This window comes from Panthera tigris, chromosome B3, assembly GCF_018350195.1.
Source record: "Panthera tigris isolate Pti1 chromosome B3, P.tigris_Pti1_mat1.1, whole genome shotgun sequence".
In the NCBI taxonomy this organism is placed as follows: Eukaryota; Metazoa; Chordata; class Mammalia; order Carnivora; family Felidae; genus Panthera; species Panthera tigris.
The window spans coordinates 109,924,743-109,941,945 of NC_056665.1; the positions used below are offsets into that span (position 1 = coordinate 109,924,743).

At 48.7% G+C, this 17,203-nt stretch overlaps 1 protein-coding gene across 4 annotated transcripts in view; it reads left to right on the top strand.

Moving 5' to 3' along the window:
- Window positions 1-16,862, top strand: part of SYNE2 (spectrin repeat containing nuclear envelope protein 2) — a 283,558-nt gene extending 266,696 nt beyond the window's left edge. For all 4 annotated transcript variants that reach the window (XM_042989863.1, XM_042989864.1, XM_042989865.1 and 1 more), the window contains 13 exons: window positions 1,235-1,372; window positions 2,704-2,898; window positions 4,817-5,099; window positions 5,635-5,703; window positions 6,627-6,766; window positions 8,662-8,776; window positions 9,962-10,164; window positions 11,213-11,413; window positions 12,307-12,435; window positions 13,993-14,184; window positions 14,958-15,044; window positions 15,389-15,438; window positions 15,774-16,862. In XM_042989863.1, coding sequence (XP_042845797.1) covers window positions 1,235-1,372; window positions 2,704-2,898; window positions 4,817-5,099; window positions 5,635-5,703; window positions 6,627-6,766; window positions 8,662-8,776; window positions 9,962-10,164; window positions 11,213-11,413; window positions 12,307-12,435; window positions 13,993-14,184; window positions 14,958-15,044; window positions 15,389-15,438; window positions 15,774-15,987 — 2,016 coding nt within the window. In that variant the 3' untranslated portion in view covers window positions 15,988-16,862. The remainder of the gene's footprint in view (window positions 1-1,234; window positions 1,373-2,703; window positions 2,899-4,816; window positions 5,100-5,634; window positions 5,704-6,626; window positions 6,767-8,661; window positions 8,777-9,961; window positions 10,165-11,212; window positions 11,414-12,306; window positions 12,436-13,992; window positions 14,185-14,957; window positions 15,045-15,388; window positions 15,439-15,773) is intronic.
- The last annotated feature ends 341 nt before the right edge of the window (window positions 16,863-17,203 follow it).

A 17,203-nucleotide genomic window follows, 5' to 3' on the forward strand; every position in this document is an offset into this window, starting at 1 on the left:
CATGTTTTTTAAAGAGGTTGTTTGCCCAAGAATAGGCTTCTTAGGTGGGGCCTGGTTATGTGAGTTGTGGTAACAAGCACATCGTTTTTCCAATGCCGGATACCCGGAAGGCCTGCACGTTGGCTCACAGACTGCCCAGAGCCTGGGCCGCTGCCATTACCCGGTGTGGCAAAGGTGCCTCTTAGCCTAGAAAGAGGCCCCGCCTTGCCCATCTGCCCGTTTTTGTGTGTCCCGTTGGTTCTTGCACTGTGAGAGCCGGAGACAGAGCCCCCTCTGCATTGTGGAGCTTGGGGGCAGTGATTATCCTCCGAATTTCAGAGCACATTGACCTAACCTCAAAGGTTGGGTTGGATTTTTAAATCTAATAGGCATTCACCTGAGATTTCTGGAATGTGGAAGGCTTGGGGTGTTAACCTTTGTGAATCTAGTTGCAAACTGACCGGGCCAGTGTGGTCTATGGCTGCAGCAAGTAATTTTAACCCCTGCTTCTGTTCTCAGGGCAGAACGTTCTTGAAATCATTCTAAGATGATGAAAATCTGGGCTTTTTTTTTTTTTTTTTTTTTTTAAACCCTCAAGAAGGAGTGGGCTAGGTTTTCAGACAACCCCCATGCATTAATTTCCTTATCTCCCACCGATTTGACTGTGACTGATCATTTGGCACTGAATGCTGTTTGTCTGAGAATCGGCTGCCCATCTCTAAGGTGGTAACCCAAGAGGCATCCTTAATTGGAGGTGATAAATCTGGGTCTTCTTTCTCTGAGGGCACACATTCAGGATTACCTCAGTGAAGGCAAATGGGGCACTAGGCCAGGCTTAACCCTGAGATCCGTACTTTTCCATCTCGAAGCTACTAAATCTTTCTGTTAAGCAAAAGCTTCCACAGAAGGCTAACAGGTAAAAACAGGCAAGGTGCCTGGCCCGGACTTTGAGGGCGTTCCTCAAAGGGCAGGTTGGGAAAATCACTGACTTGCAGAATTACAGAATTGCTGAAAGGACCCGAAACGTCACAATCCGCGGTCCCACACCCTCACTTGCCCACAAAGACGCCAAAGCTCAGAGAAGTTGGGGCACTTGTTTGTGATCCCACAGCCAGAAGCAGAGCCCGGGGTCCCAACCCCACACTGGCCCCCTGATGCCCTGTGGGTCTCCTGGGATACCCTTTCGTCTTGGCCCAAAGTAACCTTGCTGAACTGTCTTCTGCCATCCACCCAAACACCCGGTTCTCTTCCGCAGCATTTCACCAACCAGAGGGAAGAATTCGAGGGGACCCGGGAGAGCGTTCTCGTGTGGCTCACGGAGATGGACCTGCAGCTGACCAACGTGGAGCACTTCTCGGAGAGTGACGCCGACGACAAGATGCGCCAGTTGAATGTAAGGCCTGCACCTACGGCCCCTCTCGGGAGAACGCACCTCTGCAGGGGAGAGCCGGCCGAGCACAAACTTCACCTGACACCCTGAGAGCACATTCCAGAATTGTCAAAGCAGCCAGGCTGACCCCACCTGTGTCCCACAGGGTTGTCACGAGAGAGGATACTGTTCCTTACAGTCGAGGGGCCACTGGCACGAGGCTCTGTATTCTTTCTCATTTATAATCATCCACGGGGTTCCAAACAGAACTCCACAAGGTGCTCTTTCCCCAGCTCTTGAGTCGGAGTGCAACGTGCAGGGTGTGGCAGGAAGAACATATGTATCAAGAGCGGGTTCATGAACAGATCTCTTCTGCTCTCTCAAATATGTGCATTTCGCTTTAATTTCCCTGTAATTCCCTCCTGGGATTTTAAAAGAAGTTGAAAAATAGAAATTTGCCTTCCTTTTTTTTTTTTTTTTTTAATTTATTAATTAATTTATTTTTTAATGTTTATTTATTTTAGAGACAGAGAGAGACAAAGCATGAACGGGGGAGGGTCAGAGAGAGGGAGACACAGAATCTGAAACAGGCTCCAGGGTCTGAGCGGTCAGCACAGAGCCCGACGCGGGGCTCGAACTCAGGGACTGCGAGATCATGACCTGAGCCAAAGTCGGCCACTTAACCGACTGAGCCACCCAGGCGCCCCTTGCCTTCCTTAATATAACAGCACCAATGCGGTGACTATTGGGTCAGCAGGACCAAATGCCCATGGGTGGCTTATTATGAGAAATTTTGTTTCCAATCAGTGTTAGTAAGACAAGTTTTTGCCCTCACACCCAACGGCAGTAGATGTCTGTCCTTGCCAAACTTTTGGAATTATTTTAATTGTAACTGCTTCTCGGCCTTTTGGCTAAGATCAAGTGTAGAATTATTTTAATTGCAAAAGTCAGTGCCCAGAAGGGAGAGGGAAAAAATACGCACAATCGCTTTATTTATTTTTTTCATGTTTATTTATTTTTGAGAGAGAGAGTGCATGCAGGGAAGGGGCAGAGAGAGATTGGGAGACAGAGGATCCGAAGGAGGCGGCAGGCTCTGTGCTGACAGCGGAGGGCCCATTGCAGGGGTCGAACCCACAACCCACGAGATCATGACCTGAGCCAAAGTCGGACACTCAACCGACTGAGCCACCCGGACGCCCCCCTACAGTCATTTTAAATTATCTAAATCTTTATTGTCGCTGTGTTAAAAAATCGACGAAGCTCGCGTCCTGGGTGAAGGAACGAAGTAGACATCGTCTGGATCCTCAGGGAAACTTTCCTTCTTTGAAATCGTTCCTCTCTCCTATTCTGAATAGGGCTTCCAACAGGAAATTACGTTAAATACCAACAAGATCGATCAGCTCATCGTGTTCGGGGAGCAGCTGATTCAGAAGAGCGAGCCCCTGGACGCCGTGCTGATCGAGGACGAGCTGGAGGAGCTGCACCGCTACTGCCAGGAGGTCTTCGGCCGCGTCTCGCGGTTCCACCGCCGGCTGACCTCCCGCGCTCCGGTAAGGGGAGCGCACGCTCGTGCGGAGCGCCTCCGGGCTGCGCAAACTTGACGGTTCACCGAATGGGCTGCGCACACTTGACGTCTGGCCAAATTTTTACAGAGCTGGAAACCTATGTACTGGTCAGCTGTGACGTATTTTATGGTAAAAAGGAGAGCAAAACAGTTCTGTTTCTGCTTTTATTACTCCAGAGTCACACTTAACTTGGGGGCTCCCATTACCCGATGGAAGGGACGGCATTTCTGAGAGTTTTTGCACCCCTCAGCTGTTTTCTGTGTGTTCCTCAGCCCAGGGCTTCCTGACATGTGTCAGCACCCGTAGGATATGCGGATATGTGTTCTGGTTTTGCATACGGTACTAATTTGGGAATGTGTTGGCCTTTTCCTCTTAGTGTCTGGGAGCCTTAAAAAGTTTTTCGTTTTGAGAGAGGGAGAGAGAGAGACTGAGTGTGAGTGGGGGAGGGGCAGAGAGAGAGAGAGGGAGACGCAGGCTCCAGGCTCTGAGCTGTCAGCACAGAGCCCGACGTGGGGCTCAGACTCACAAGCTGTGAGATCATGACCTGAGCCGAAGTCGGATGCTCAACCGACTGAGCCACCCAGGCTCCCCAGTGTCGGGAGCTTTTAGTATTTGCGCCTTTCTGGTGCCTTCTTCTCACCTTTGAACTTTTTTTTTTTAAGTTTATTTATTTATTTTGAAGCAGAGAGAGAGCATGAGCAGGGGGAAAGGCAGAGAGAGAGAGGAAGAGAGAGAACCCCAAGCAGGCCCCACACTGTCAGCACAGAGCCCAACATAGGGCTCGAACTCACAAACCATGAGATCATGACCTGAGCCAAAATCAAGAATTGGACGCTTAGCTGACTGAGCCACCTGGGCACCCCTGTTCTCACCTGTGAAGTGACAAAAGCACCAGTTTCCCATAGCAACGGTGAAGTTTCCCTTGACAGGGGGACCTTCTGGGAAGTTGAGGTGGCATTCAGGCCACTATTCAAAGTTCATTGCTTTTGTGTGCCAGAAGCTTTCATGATAACCATATTGAGCGACACAACTGGCCATTTTTTCCTTTTTTGTGTCTCCAACTGGCTAACTTGATGGTTATTTCTTCATCAGACATAGCCTTAAAAATCACCATACAGTTTCCTCATTTCTAAATATAGCAGTTTCTAGGCATTTCTCTTAAACCAAGGCATTACAACATAGGAAGAATAAGGTTCTATATCCTGAACAATAAGATTGAGGGGTAAGAAAGAAAGAACCTGGTACATACAGTCATGAAGTTGTGAATCTTAGCCAGAATACTCTTAATGGCCTTACATTTTTTTTTTTTTATTTAAAATTTTCTGATTCTTGGAGAAACCTGCCATTAACCACTAATAAAATGTTGGCCTCCATTTTCTTATCTTCTAGGGAAAGTTGTTTAACTTAGACCATCAAATGTCAGGTTTCTCCTAGGAAAGAGGCTGGGCTTTGCCGAAAATACAGATTCTAGGCCTCACACTAAAGCGTCTAAATTAGAATAATCACAACTAGGCCCTGGGAACCTGATTCTTTTTTCTTTAAAAAAAAAATTTTTTTTTTAAGTTTACTTATTTTGAGAGAGAGTGACCAGGGGAGGGGCAGAGGGAGAGAGGGAGAGAGGGAGAGAGGGAATCCCAAGCAGGCCCCATGCTACCAGTGCAGAGTCTGACATGGGGCTTCATCTCACAAACCGTGAGATCCTGACCTGAGCCAAAATCAAGACTCTGACGCTTAACCAACTGAACCACCCAGGTGCACCTAACCCGATTCTTTTTTAAAGCGGCACAGAAACGTGGGCAGTGGCCATTTTCAGGAACTGCCAGACAAGGCAGACTCCCCGTGCACCTCACAGCTGCAAGCCTCTAATGTGGTTCATTCTGAAAACTGGACATCCCCACTTTAGGGCTTGGAAGATGAAAAAGAGGCCTCCGAGAATGAAACGGACATGGAGGACCCCAGAGAGATCCAGGCTGACTCTTGGCGCAAAAGGAGAGAGAGCGAGGAACCCTCTTCCCCTCAGTCCCTTTGTCATCTGGTGCCCCCGGCGCCGGGGCCCGAGCGGTCTGGCTGTGAGACCCCCGTCAGCGTGGACTCCATCCCTCTGGAGTGGGATCACACAGGTGACGTGGGGGGCTCCTCCTCTCACGAAGATGATGAGGAAGGCCCATACTACAGTGCACTATCAGGTAACAGCCCCTGTTTCCAGAGCCCTTGACATTGACCCACTTGGTTATGTTTTTAGCACTGTAGCAACATGGCCATCTCTGGATGACCCAGAGTCCAGCTCATGGCTGACCCAGACCTCTGTGGCTTCTTGTGTTCTGTCCTGCCCACTTTGACTTCCCTGAGAGTGGCTCATTCCTATGACAGGTGGAATGAAAGGGAAAAAGGAACGAAATTCACCTGGGGACATTAAGGCTATTCTCTGATGGCTCTGGCTGTCTGGGAGGCTCTTCAGTGAACTTTTCAGTTGAGTTCTTCAGAGTATTGGTAGATCGTCTCCATTCTTTCTGTGGACTCCCCCCTCTCCCACAACGGCTTCAAACCGTCAAGAGTCGGCTGAAAAAAATCCTTTCGGTTTTTTAAACCTTTTTAATAAGACAGATCAAAGGTAGTTACTCTTCTCCTCCCAGCTGACAATGTTTCTACTGTTTTAACTTAATACTTGGGCATTCATCTACAGATGCCTGCGGTGAGGAAAATGACATTATTCTTTTTCAGATGTAGAAATCCCTGAAAATCCTGAGGCCTATCTTAAAATGACCACAAAAACTTTGAAAGCGTCTTCTGGTAGGCCCCTGACCGTGCATGTGTCTCAACATGGCAGCCTCCTGTGGCGAACACTGCATCCTAAACCTCGCTCCCATGTCATGTCTGACCTCTGCCTTCTGTGGACACCATGCGCCTCGGTCCTTGTGTCATGGTGTATTTACACTGCCGTACTCACACATACCTGCGTGCTCCTTACAGAACCCCGCCCAAACAGGAGCAGTCTCCATGCTGTCCTTCTCCTGCCCCTCAGGCCTGTGCAGAAGGGAATTCTTCATGGTGTCTTTTAAAACTTTAATCCCCCCCCCACCCCCCGCCATCTAACTGAAGTTCTTCGGCATAGACCAAGCTTTCTTCACGGTGGCTTGGTTTGGAACTCCTTCCTTCCTTGCTTACGGTGCTTCCTGGGAAGAGGATGGGTGGGCAGGGGTAAAAGTACTGTCGCATTAGCCACAGGAGAAGAAACCTTCCTTTCCTTGATTTGCAGTTCTAACCTATGTTCCCTGCCCTGTCGCCATGTGCAGTGGTGGGGTAGCGCCACGAGCGGCCCTCTGGCCCCCAGGTCCATCCTGACGTTCACTCTCCCTCACTCCCGAGAGGTCTTCAGTCCTTCTGGCCCTTTGACCTGGCCTCGCTGCCAGTGTCCCCGCCACTAGATGCCCGGCTCCAAAACACCATTCATCTTCAAAAAATCCTGTGTTTGTTGTACTCCATCGTGAACCCATCTAGTGAAGGCACAATGCTGCTCAGTTGCATGACTCTCATTTCATTCCCTTCTGGGGCGTACTGACATTTTGCAAATGTGCATGCTTTGCAAGGAAAGCTGCAGAACTCATATTATACTATAACCTGATGCCATGTTACCCATGACCTTTTTTTGTGTAACTAAGTATGAATCCTTTGGTTGGAGAGAATGGACTGTCACTTGCTGTGTTTTGTTTCAGGGAAATCCATTTCTGAGGACCACTCATGGCATGTTCCTGACAGCCCTTCCTGCCCCAAGCATCGCTACAAACAAATGGGAAGTGATAGGAATGTACAAACCATCCCCTCAGATTCCAGCACTCCCTATAAACCAGCCTATGTAAGTCTCGACTGCACTGAGAATATAACCCAAGTGCATTAGTAGTTGAAATTCTTAAGAGAGAGAGAGGTTGGTGTATGCTGCGTGTGCTCACTTTCAAGGGGGATTTTGAGCTGGTTTTCCCATGGTGACAGTGTCCCTGCTGAGCCGTCCATACATCATTAGAACCCTGGCAAAACATACTAGAGTTAAAGACTGGTTTCTGGCCAAGAACGATCTTTGTGTACATGAACATGATGCGGCAGTGATTATTACTGTTGAGTCAGTCATCCGTGCAAATAATGGAGAAGCAACATACTGGCTTTCCTGAGCTGCTCCCAAACTGTGTTCTGTTTACATCTTGACTGCATATCCTATTCAAAACATTGTGACTTCGTATTCAGGAAGATTTGACCATGTACAGTGGTAGACATAGGTTTGATTCCTAACCCCACCAATAAAGTGCTCTGGGGCCACAGCACTTTGCCTTGCCTCCGTAAGCCTTCCTCACCTGAGGATAAACCTACTTTCCATTAATTGTTGTCTGTGTTGATTTGTAAGAACGTATAAAGAAGGCCCTTAGAAGTGGTCACTGTTACGATTATTACTATTTTTACTACCATGTGTGGTTCGTTGTTGTTGTTTATAACAGTGACCATTCCTTCTTCATTATGGTTTCCTCGGGCAACATGAGTCCTTGGTATGCTCTGGCTATGCAGCCGTTGGGGGCCGCCAGCCTAGGATTTAACGTTGGCTCCAGATCAGCCTCAGCACAGAGGACTAGGGAGGAGCGAGTTGAAATTCAAATGTCTCTGTGCACTTTTAATCATCCTCTTCTAGAGAAACCAGAAGCGGTGGTGGGCATCACTGAATTAGTCCGCCAAGTGCCCACTGTGTCTAAGAATGGATAGTGCTAGATAATTGGAGAAGCTTCTGCCTGTATACGGTCAGGCCCAAGTCATTTGATAGTGGGCTGCCATGCCCAGTTCAGCAGCTCTTCCTCTTGCTTAGTAAGCAGCTGTCAGTTTTAATCTGCCCCTCTGTGATGCGGAATAAGACCTGACAGTCGTGGGGAGAGGGAGGGACCCCAGCACCTCACCTTTGCTTTGTATCCAGGGCCACATGGTTTGGCCTCCCCCAGCATTGATGCTTGTGTTCCTCCACAGTTTCAAAAGCCTCCACCCTTTTCTGTGTGCCTGGAACCAGGCGTGTCACCAGAAATCTGAAGGGGGGGGGGGGCGGGGGCGGTATTTTTTTCATTCCACACAAGTAGGCCATATGGACACAAACCAAAGAAAGCATGGCTTTACTAAAAAGGATACCTTTATTTTTGGAAAGTCCTGAGATAATAGGCCAGTCAGCTCTGCACTAACAGAAGAGTCAATATGTGCAGTGAAAGATAAATGCTCGGTAATGAATGACCCCCGGAGGCAGATTTGTCCTCTGTGTTTCCAATTCTGGGGATAATCTGCCAACCAGCTCCACAGAGTGACGAGGAGGGATGACTAAATTTTGTAAAACACTCTGCAAAAGCGAAAGTGTGCACACAGTAACAGCCTGGTAGCTCAGCGGTGGTTTTTAGCTTTTTTTTTGCACGTTTCATTTGAGAAGTGTTAGGAAGCCCCGAATTAGGCCGTTTTATTTCCAATACTGACCTCTCCCCTGCTCCCCCCCACCAGTCTTGGTCTTTACTAAGGCTTTATTTCTGCCGTTGGCTCTGCTTGCTTATAAATGCACCCAATAATCTCCATATTAATAATCATTATATATTAAAAATAATTATTAATCGTGTAATATTAATATTAAAAGGAAAGGGGTCCTGTATCTTCATTTCCTACCTATTCCTATGAACCAAGATACTCTTCATACAGCCTTTGAAATTTATAAGTGGTAACATAAAAATCGGTTCATTCTAGGTAAAGCTGCTGCTATCCCCAGGCACTGACGGTGGCAAAGAAGGTGCCAGAGCCTTGAATGGCAGCTCACAGCAGGAAGACGAGGGACTTGCTGCTCTCACCGGGCAGCAGTCAGGTACAGATAAATTGGGCCATTGTTAGGACAGGTCAAGGCTATATTTTGGGTCAGCTGGGCATTTAAGTCATTGCTCGACAGAACATTAATTAAGAATTGACCAACTGTAATCCACCAAAACAGCTAAACTTAGTCTATGGCAGCCATTGTTATTTTCGAGTCAGCTGACTTGTAGGGCACCTCGCTGGCTCAGTCAGTAGAACATGCGATTCTTGATCTTGGGGTTGTGAGTTTGAGCCCCACGTTGGGTGTGAAGATTACTTAAAAAAATAAAAAAAGTTTTAAAGCAAAAACAGAATCAGCTGACTTGTATTTACGAACAAATTCCTAGGCTTTTTACTTGCAAAACTATTTTTTTTTTTTTTTTTAGGTTTATATTTGAGAGAGAGACACCGAGACAGAGTGTGAGCGGGGTTGGGGCAGAGAGGTAGACACAGAATCCAAAGCAGGTTCCAGGCTCCGAGCTGTCAGCACAGAGCCTGACGCAGGGCTCGAGCCCACAAACTACAAGGTCATAACCTGAGCTGAAGTCGGATGCTCAACCGACTGAACCACCCAGGTGTCCTTCAAAACTATTCTTTAAATATTGACCAATGAGAGGGGTTGTGGGAAGGGGGATTAAGGAGTCTACTGCTGAAATCACTGTTTCAATATATGCTAACTAATTTGGATGTAAATTTTAAAAAATAAAATTAAAAAAAAAATAAATATTGACCAATGAGCCTTATATGAAGTGCATATTTTAATGTCACTTGTATATAAAGATCAGACAGGAAGATGATGACCAAAGAGCAGTCAGGTGGCTCCTCATGAGACCAGTTCAATGATTATAAAAGTGATTATTCTCCTAAGCCAAAAGTCAAACTGATAGAATTGACCCGATCATTCATGAACCAGAAGAGAAAGCGCCGGAAAACAGCATAAACTAAACTGCTGAACATTGGACTGCAGTACATGTTGGCACCATGTTGGGTCTCATAGCCCGTTCCGTACCTCATCCCAGCCTTTGTGGGAGGGTGGTGGCACCGGCCTTGAACCACAGCAAGGGGACGGCAAGGACTCCTGAAGCCAAGCCTTCTGCAAGGAGCATCCCCTTCAGGTTTTGCCATCCTGACCTTGGACTAGCTGGAGACATAGAAATCTGTTGGGGCTACTGCTTCTTTTTACCGCGACTTTTTATTCCAGGCGCCTTTGACAGATGGGAGCTGATTCAAGCACAAGAACTTCACAATCAACTCAGGATGAAACAAAACTTGCAACAGCTCAATTCCAAGATCAGCGACATCACCACTTGGCTGAAAAAAACGGAAGCAGAGCTGGAAACGTTAAAGATGGCAGAACCTCCCTCTGATATCCACGAAATGGAGCTCAGAGTGAAGCAGCTCAAGGTGAGGGGGAGGTATGGAGGGAAGAGGGATCCAGAACGTGCATGTGGACGCTCGCTGTGCAGGACCAGCACGTGACACCTGTCAGCGGTGTAGGTGGCAGGCTGCAAGCAGGTGTAGTGCTCAGTCTGTCCCGTTCCACTTCTGTAACGGGCAAGGATGTAGATGTAGGTTTTTGTTTTCATGCAGAAGATCATCTGCACATGATCCCAAAGCCCCCAGCGGTGCTGGGGAGGTGCATCTCAGATCCCCTGTGCTGGAAAGATCTGACTTCAGAGACCCCTCTAGACTTGTAAGGAGGTGCTAGTGGGCACCACCAGGCAGCTGAAAAATGCCCTTCCAAACTGTGCAATCCAGGCTGGTGGGGGAGCACTGAGAATGGGGGCGGGGGGAGGATCAGCTCACCTGCTGATGAATTCTGTGGCCTGATGTGGCTACTCTGTTACACAGTTACAATTTGTCACCCACATAGTCAGCCATTGCCCCACTAGAACTATCCAGGGAGCAGGGGAGAGGCAGTTGGAGCCCTGCTCTTTGGCCGGGGGGTGGGGGAGGGCGGGGGGGGGGGGCCTGAGCCTGAGCTCCTAAGACAACCCAGGGCAGGGGTTTAGGGTACCCAGGCAGTCTTCACATGGGTATTAGTATTTTACTTTGTGCATCAGTATATCTGGGTTAACTATTCACCCTAAGTAATAATACTTCTGTGATATCAAGGGATTCGTGCAGGTTAACTACATGTACTTTATCTGAAAGACTTCTAATGTGGTCCAGAAATAAGCCAACCAGGACTCGGCAGGGTCTACTCGTGCCTGTGGCTGAGTCGACCAGCCAGGAGCCGGGCCTCTACTCTCAGCCTGGCCAGCCAAGGTCACTGACCTTGTGAGGCAGCTCCTCACCTGATACCGCCCAGCCAGTTGAAAGCAAGTTGGCTCTTGCTTCTGCCGCCACAGCTCAGAGAAGCGTTTGGCAGATCCGTTCCCTGCTGAGGTTCAAATGAACCCCACATCGCTATTTTCAGAATGCCTAACCCAGTCTTTTCCCTCTGCGGTAGGAAATACTAAAAGCCTTTGACACCTACAAGGCTCTAGTGGTCTCCGTCAACATGAGCAGCGAGGAATTTCTGCAGACTGAGAGCGCGGAGTCCAAAGAGCTCCAAGGTCGCGTCGGCCAGCTGGCGCTGCACTGGGACGCGGCACAGGGTGCGGTGGAGAGCTGGAGAGCGGGCTTACGGAGGGCCCTCGTGCAGTGCCAGGTACGCCGGCCCCCAGGCCCGGCCCACATGGGTGGGAGAGGCAGATATTTTTATCCTAGTCAGGATGCTTTGGCACACAAACACGGCTTGTGTTAGGAAACATGTGCCTTATCGTTTTGTTTCCAAGAGGCTCAGCTGCTGTCCCACCCTGTGTCTCCTGCTCTGCCGCCCCGGCCCATTCTTAGCATAAGGGTTCCAGCGAACATTCCAGTAGGTCAGAAATGCTGCCCCACGCTGCCCCATCTCTGTCCTTTTGCCAGGAGGACCGTATGTGTAGCAGAGCGATTAAGAGACCTGGCTCAGAACAAGGAGTGGTTTAACCCAACCCTAGAGCTTTAGTAGCTGTGCAACTCTGAGCAAATCACTGTGCTGGCTAGACCTCTGTTTTCTCATCTGAAAAATGGGAATCATGTTAGTCCTTACCTCACAAGGTAATCTTAGCCCAGCCCTCGGCACATGGTAAATGCTCATCCCGTGTGAGCTCTGACCCCATCTCTGGGAACGCGAGCCCCACCAGCAAGACCCCGTGCCCATGTGTCCCTGGGCCACGGCCTGTCCCGTTGGGGTGTCTCCCTTTGCCGCTGAATCCAGATTTGTGGAGTCGTTTGTGTGGTCTTTCTGTGTCATAGCAGGTGTGGCGTTGTGAAGCCCGGCCTTTCTGCTAGCACTCGTCCCTCGACATGCATCACGCCTCCTGGGACTGTGCCACCTGCATCCTCTTTGCGGCTTTCCCTTTTCCTTGTTTGGGGGCCCTTTTATTCATCGGATAAAGACCAGAGCAAATACTATGAAGGCCCAACACATCAAGCTGCTTCTCAGCACACCTGCCCTCAGAGAAAGGGCAATACTATGACGTGTTGTGTGTGTGTGTGTGTGTGTGTGTGTGTTTAAAGGACTTCCACCAGTTGAGTCAAGATCTGCTACTGTGGTTAGCGAGTGCTGAGAGCCGGAGGCAGAAGGCTCGTGTCACGGACCCAGAGGCAGACCCCCAGGTGCTCCTGGAGTGTCAGGAAGAACTGATGGTAAGTTTCCTCCTAAGGGGTCCTGCACTGCCGCTGGCCCCTGGCAGGTGAGGACTCAGGGAGCTGCCCCTCGTGTTTCTTGGAACAACGCCAGCGTGACGTTTTGCTCTCGTGTTCCAGTTGGTATCAACTACTAAGCATCCCTTTGTAGTAGTTCTGAAGCAGGATGGCTTGCAGAGATGAAGGGCCAGGGCTAAAAGCAGGAAGTCCTTAAGACTCTTGGGAACGGGGGACGTAGGGGTTTGGCAATATCCTGAGAAACATGAGGCCGTTTGATTAGAAGTATTTTCTCCTTTGTGAATATCAGGACTCACTGGGGGAAAATATGCTCAATTACTCCACAGACACAATGAGCTATATGAGTTTTCTAAATCTGCTATTGAAAAGTCTTATTTCTTGAAGGGTAGTTGTGTTTTCATATATTTATTTCACTAACCAGGTGACTTTCTTAGCCATAAGTTTGTAGGTGATTCAGTTATAAACAGTTTAAACTTAAAGTACTGGTCATGATTTTAAAAGCTTTTTTTTTTAATGTTTGCTTAGAGAGAGAGGGAGAAAGAGAGGGAGAGAGAGAATCCCAAGCAGGTTCCGCACCATCAGTGCAGAGCCCAATGCAGGGCTCAGTCCCACGAACCATGAGATCACGACCTGAGCTGAAAGCAAGAGTTGGACACTCACCTGACTGAGCCACCCAGGTGCCCCTTAAAAAACATGTTTATAGGGGTACCCGGGTGGCTCAGTCAGTTGAGCGTCTGACTTTAGCTCAGGTCATGATCCCACGGGGTTTGTGGGATCGAACCCCACATCAGGCTCTGTGCTGACAGCTCAGAGCCTGGAGCCTGCTTTGGCTTCTCTCTCTCCCTTTCTGCCCCTCCCCCACTCACATTCTGTCTCTCTCAAAAATAAACATTAAAAATTTTTTTAATAAAAATAAAAATTTTATGCTAAAATCCTTGTAAAGCCCCACTCTCAAGAAGAGTGCCGTCCAGTAAACTTTCTGCAGTGAAGAAGATGTTCTATATCTGCACTGTCCAGTCTGATAGCTACCGGCCACAGGTGGCTGTTGAGCACTTGAAATGTGGCTACTGTGGCTGAGACTGAATTGTAATTTTAAATCGCCACATGTTGTGTAGTGGCTACCAAAAGGGACAGCAAGCAAGGTAATCGACCACACAGGCTGATTCACCAGACACATGCCTCTATTCCTATAAAGTATGCTTAAGCTGCTGTTTCTCAACTTACCCAATTTAGATTTTTTCCTTGACTTTGCTATTGCAGTGGACAAAGGTCTAGTCTTCCCCTCACTTCTTCCAACTCCCCCAGCCTCAAGTTGTCTTCAGAATGAGAAGGAGTGGAAAATAGGGGCAGGGTGTCACCTACTTGCTGCCCAAATGATGCTAGACTTGCAGACACACCCAGGTACATAGCTAGTAGAATGTTCTGGAGTTGACCACCATCCATCATCCATCCCGGAACTGTCCTGGCACTAAGCAAGCGCCATCTGGCCACAGTAAGCAGCGGCTATTTTTATTTTTATTTCACACATTTTATTTTTAGCAACTGAAAAACGAGCTCGTGGAACGTGAACCTCAAGTAAACACCTTACAAGAGCTTTCAAACAGCCTTCTTATTAAGGGGCATGGCGAAGACTACATTGAGGCTGAAGAGAAGGTACATGTTATTGAGAAGAAACTCAAACAGTTACTTGAGCAAGTGTCCCAAGACTTAATGTCCTTGCAGGGCAGCCAGGTGAGTCCACTTGTGGCTTTTAAATACGTGTGGTATCAGATGCCAACAGGAAAGCAGAATGGCAGGCCTCGCTGTGGGGCAGAGGCTATAAGCACGTGGTCCGAGTGGCGCCTCGAGTCCCGCCCCTTCTACCTGGGCGGCCTTAAAAAGTTACACAAACTCTTTGACGCGGTTCTGTCCTTTACAAGAGGGAGACAACAATATGGTACCTACCTGTTCGTATGGCTGGCGTGTGAAAAACCAGTCTAATCCCTCTATCATTTCTGTCTTTCCTTCATGCGGAGTAGACTTCAGAGTACTCCTTCACTGTCCAGGGCGCTCTCTGCTGCCCGCTCTCTCATTTTTCTACTTTCTTGTCTTTAAAATGTGATCCAACTCAGAACGAATGGATACCCATACCATGGCTTCACCAGACTTGAGGGAGGCCCACCCCTCCATTCTAGAGTGACATTTCTACCTGTACAGCCAAGGCTATAGTGTGTTGATGGCCACATGATCCTTCAGCACATCTGGCAAGCTGTCAACCCTTGATGCAGCTAAACTCAGTCTCCCCCCATGTGTGCTATGGGTTTTTAATGCTGTGCTTGGCCTTGCCTTGTTTACATTCCTTTCTGACTGGAGAAGTCTGTGTTAAAGGGCTCTCTCTTCCAGAAAGATTTGAGCTGGGGGAGGGGTGAGCAGAGCAGTGAAACTGCATGAAGCACGTTTTGTGCTCTTGAGATTACTCAGAACCTCTGTTTCCCTGAACTGAACCCTTGGGGTGTGGATTTCAGAACCCAGACCCATCTCTGCCCAGCTTGGACGAGGTAGACTCTGGAGACGAGCCTCCAGCTGCATCCACACCAGCTCCCCAAGCCAAGGTGAGAGCCCCTTTCTGCCCCGAGAAGCACACTGGTTATTTTTCGAAGTTACTGAGATGACAGGAACTGGAGACTCCGCCCCCCAATAGGCTGTGAAAGATGGGAGCCCTTCTAGTGTTGTTGAAGGGGCTTCCTGATCTCTCCCATTAACAACAGATCAACAAACTGGACCGCGAAGCTCTTGTCACTTTAACAAACCCAATGATTTCTTACCTCCTGGAGTATAATCTCAAATGTATTTGTCTGGTTTCAAAAGCTTGGCAGAAAGATGAGCTAAGGAAGGAGGTTTTATCATGGACAGGACTAACCAGTCTTCACTTACTAACTGGGTTGTTTTTATCCAGCAGTTTGGAGCAGAGAGGATGACAAAAGACCAGAACAAGGCGGACAGCAGGTAGGGGGGATGCAGTCACAGAAATGAGTCCTCTGTTCCACACACACGCGCGCGCGCACACACACACACACACACACACACACACACACACATATACACGCACCTCACCAGTCTTGCCAATGCCACGCTCCAGGTGTTTGTAAGAACCCAGTTGACTTGTTTTCTTCAGTCTGGAAAAGGGCTGGGCTGCTCTTCCAGGACTGAACCTCAGTCGTGGGCACTCACTTTCACGTCAGGCCCCGGATGTCTCACCTAACGCAGGCAGGGTTCAGGTAGCTCGAGGGGGTGCGGCGTCCGGAACCTCCCGCTCACCTCTTCACCTGGTCTGTTGGCAGGGTGCCCGGCCCCGGCAGCTCGCGGCCACGGCGCTCCTTCCTGGCGAGGGTGATCAGGGCGGCGCTGCCCCTGCAGCTGCTCCTGCTGCTGCTGCTGCTCCTGGCCTGCCTGCTGCCCTCCTCGGAAGAGGACTACAGCTGCACGCAGGCCAACAACTTCGCCAGGTCCTTTTACCCCATGCTGAGGTACACCAACGGGCCGCCCCCCACCTAGAGGCCCCGCCTGGCCTGCGGCACCTCACCACCGCCCGGCTTCGGCTTCGGCTTCGAGGGCGCCTGACCCGGCCCCTGCCCCATCAGCGGCGGCAGGGCTGGGATCTCGCCTCGGACACCGCCCTCCAGGCTGGCCGGAGAGGGCTTCCGAATGACATTCTGCCCTGGGGGCAGGGAGCCGGGCAGCGGGCGCCCCAGGCGGTTTGACAAAGCTCATTGATGGGTCTGGGATCTCTGGAAACTGCAGCTGCCTGAAGAGCCGAGCTCTCCGCGAATTCCGATTTATTTGAAAAACGACGTTATTAAAATGTACCTACTCTGCTCAACGAACAGTAGCGTTCACCCCACGTTACCGAAACACGCTAGCGGATTCCACCTTAGAAATGGTTCAGAAACTCACGTGCACCCTTAGCTGGTTGACTGAAACAATCATATTTAAGAGATTTAGAATTAATTTTACTCCAATCAGCTAGCAATCTTGAGCTACAGGTTATAAACCAAAATGTTCTGTTCTGTACTTAGGTCTGCTCTTTTATATTGCTTTAAATTTTTAAAGAAATTATATTGCATGGATGTGGTTATTTGTGCATATTTTTTAACAATGCTGGATCTGTATGAATAATGTAAACTTTGATTTTTTTAAAAGAATCAGATTTTAGCTTGACCTTTTGACTAATGTACAGGAAATGCCAAACTACTTGATAGGGATGTTTTTGTAAGTTAATTTTATAAGACTTTCACATTTAAAGTGATGCTTCAGGTTTTGTTTAGCTGTTTGGCCATGGGGGGGAGGGAGGTTGTTACAGAAACTTGAAGCTATTTGTGGTATGTACAATTCAAATGTTTCTCATTAAAACAACCATACAAATACCCATACTTTTGTTGCACTGGATTATATTACAAGTTAAGTGTTATGCATAACCTTCTATAGAACAAAAATTGTTTCTAAAATATTTGCTGGAGGGAGGGTGCACCTGGGTGGCTCAGTCGGTTAAGCGTCTGACTTCAGCTCAGGTCATGATCTCAGGGCTTGTGGGTTCAAGCCCCACATAGGGCTGTCTGCTGCCAGCCTAGAGCCTGCTTTAGATCCTCTGTCCCCCTCTTCTGCCTCTCCCCACCTTGTTCTCTCAAAGTAAATAAACTTTTATTTTTGAGAAAGAGAGCGGGAGGGGGAGGGGCAGAGAGAGGGGGAAACACAGAATCCAAAACAGGCTCCA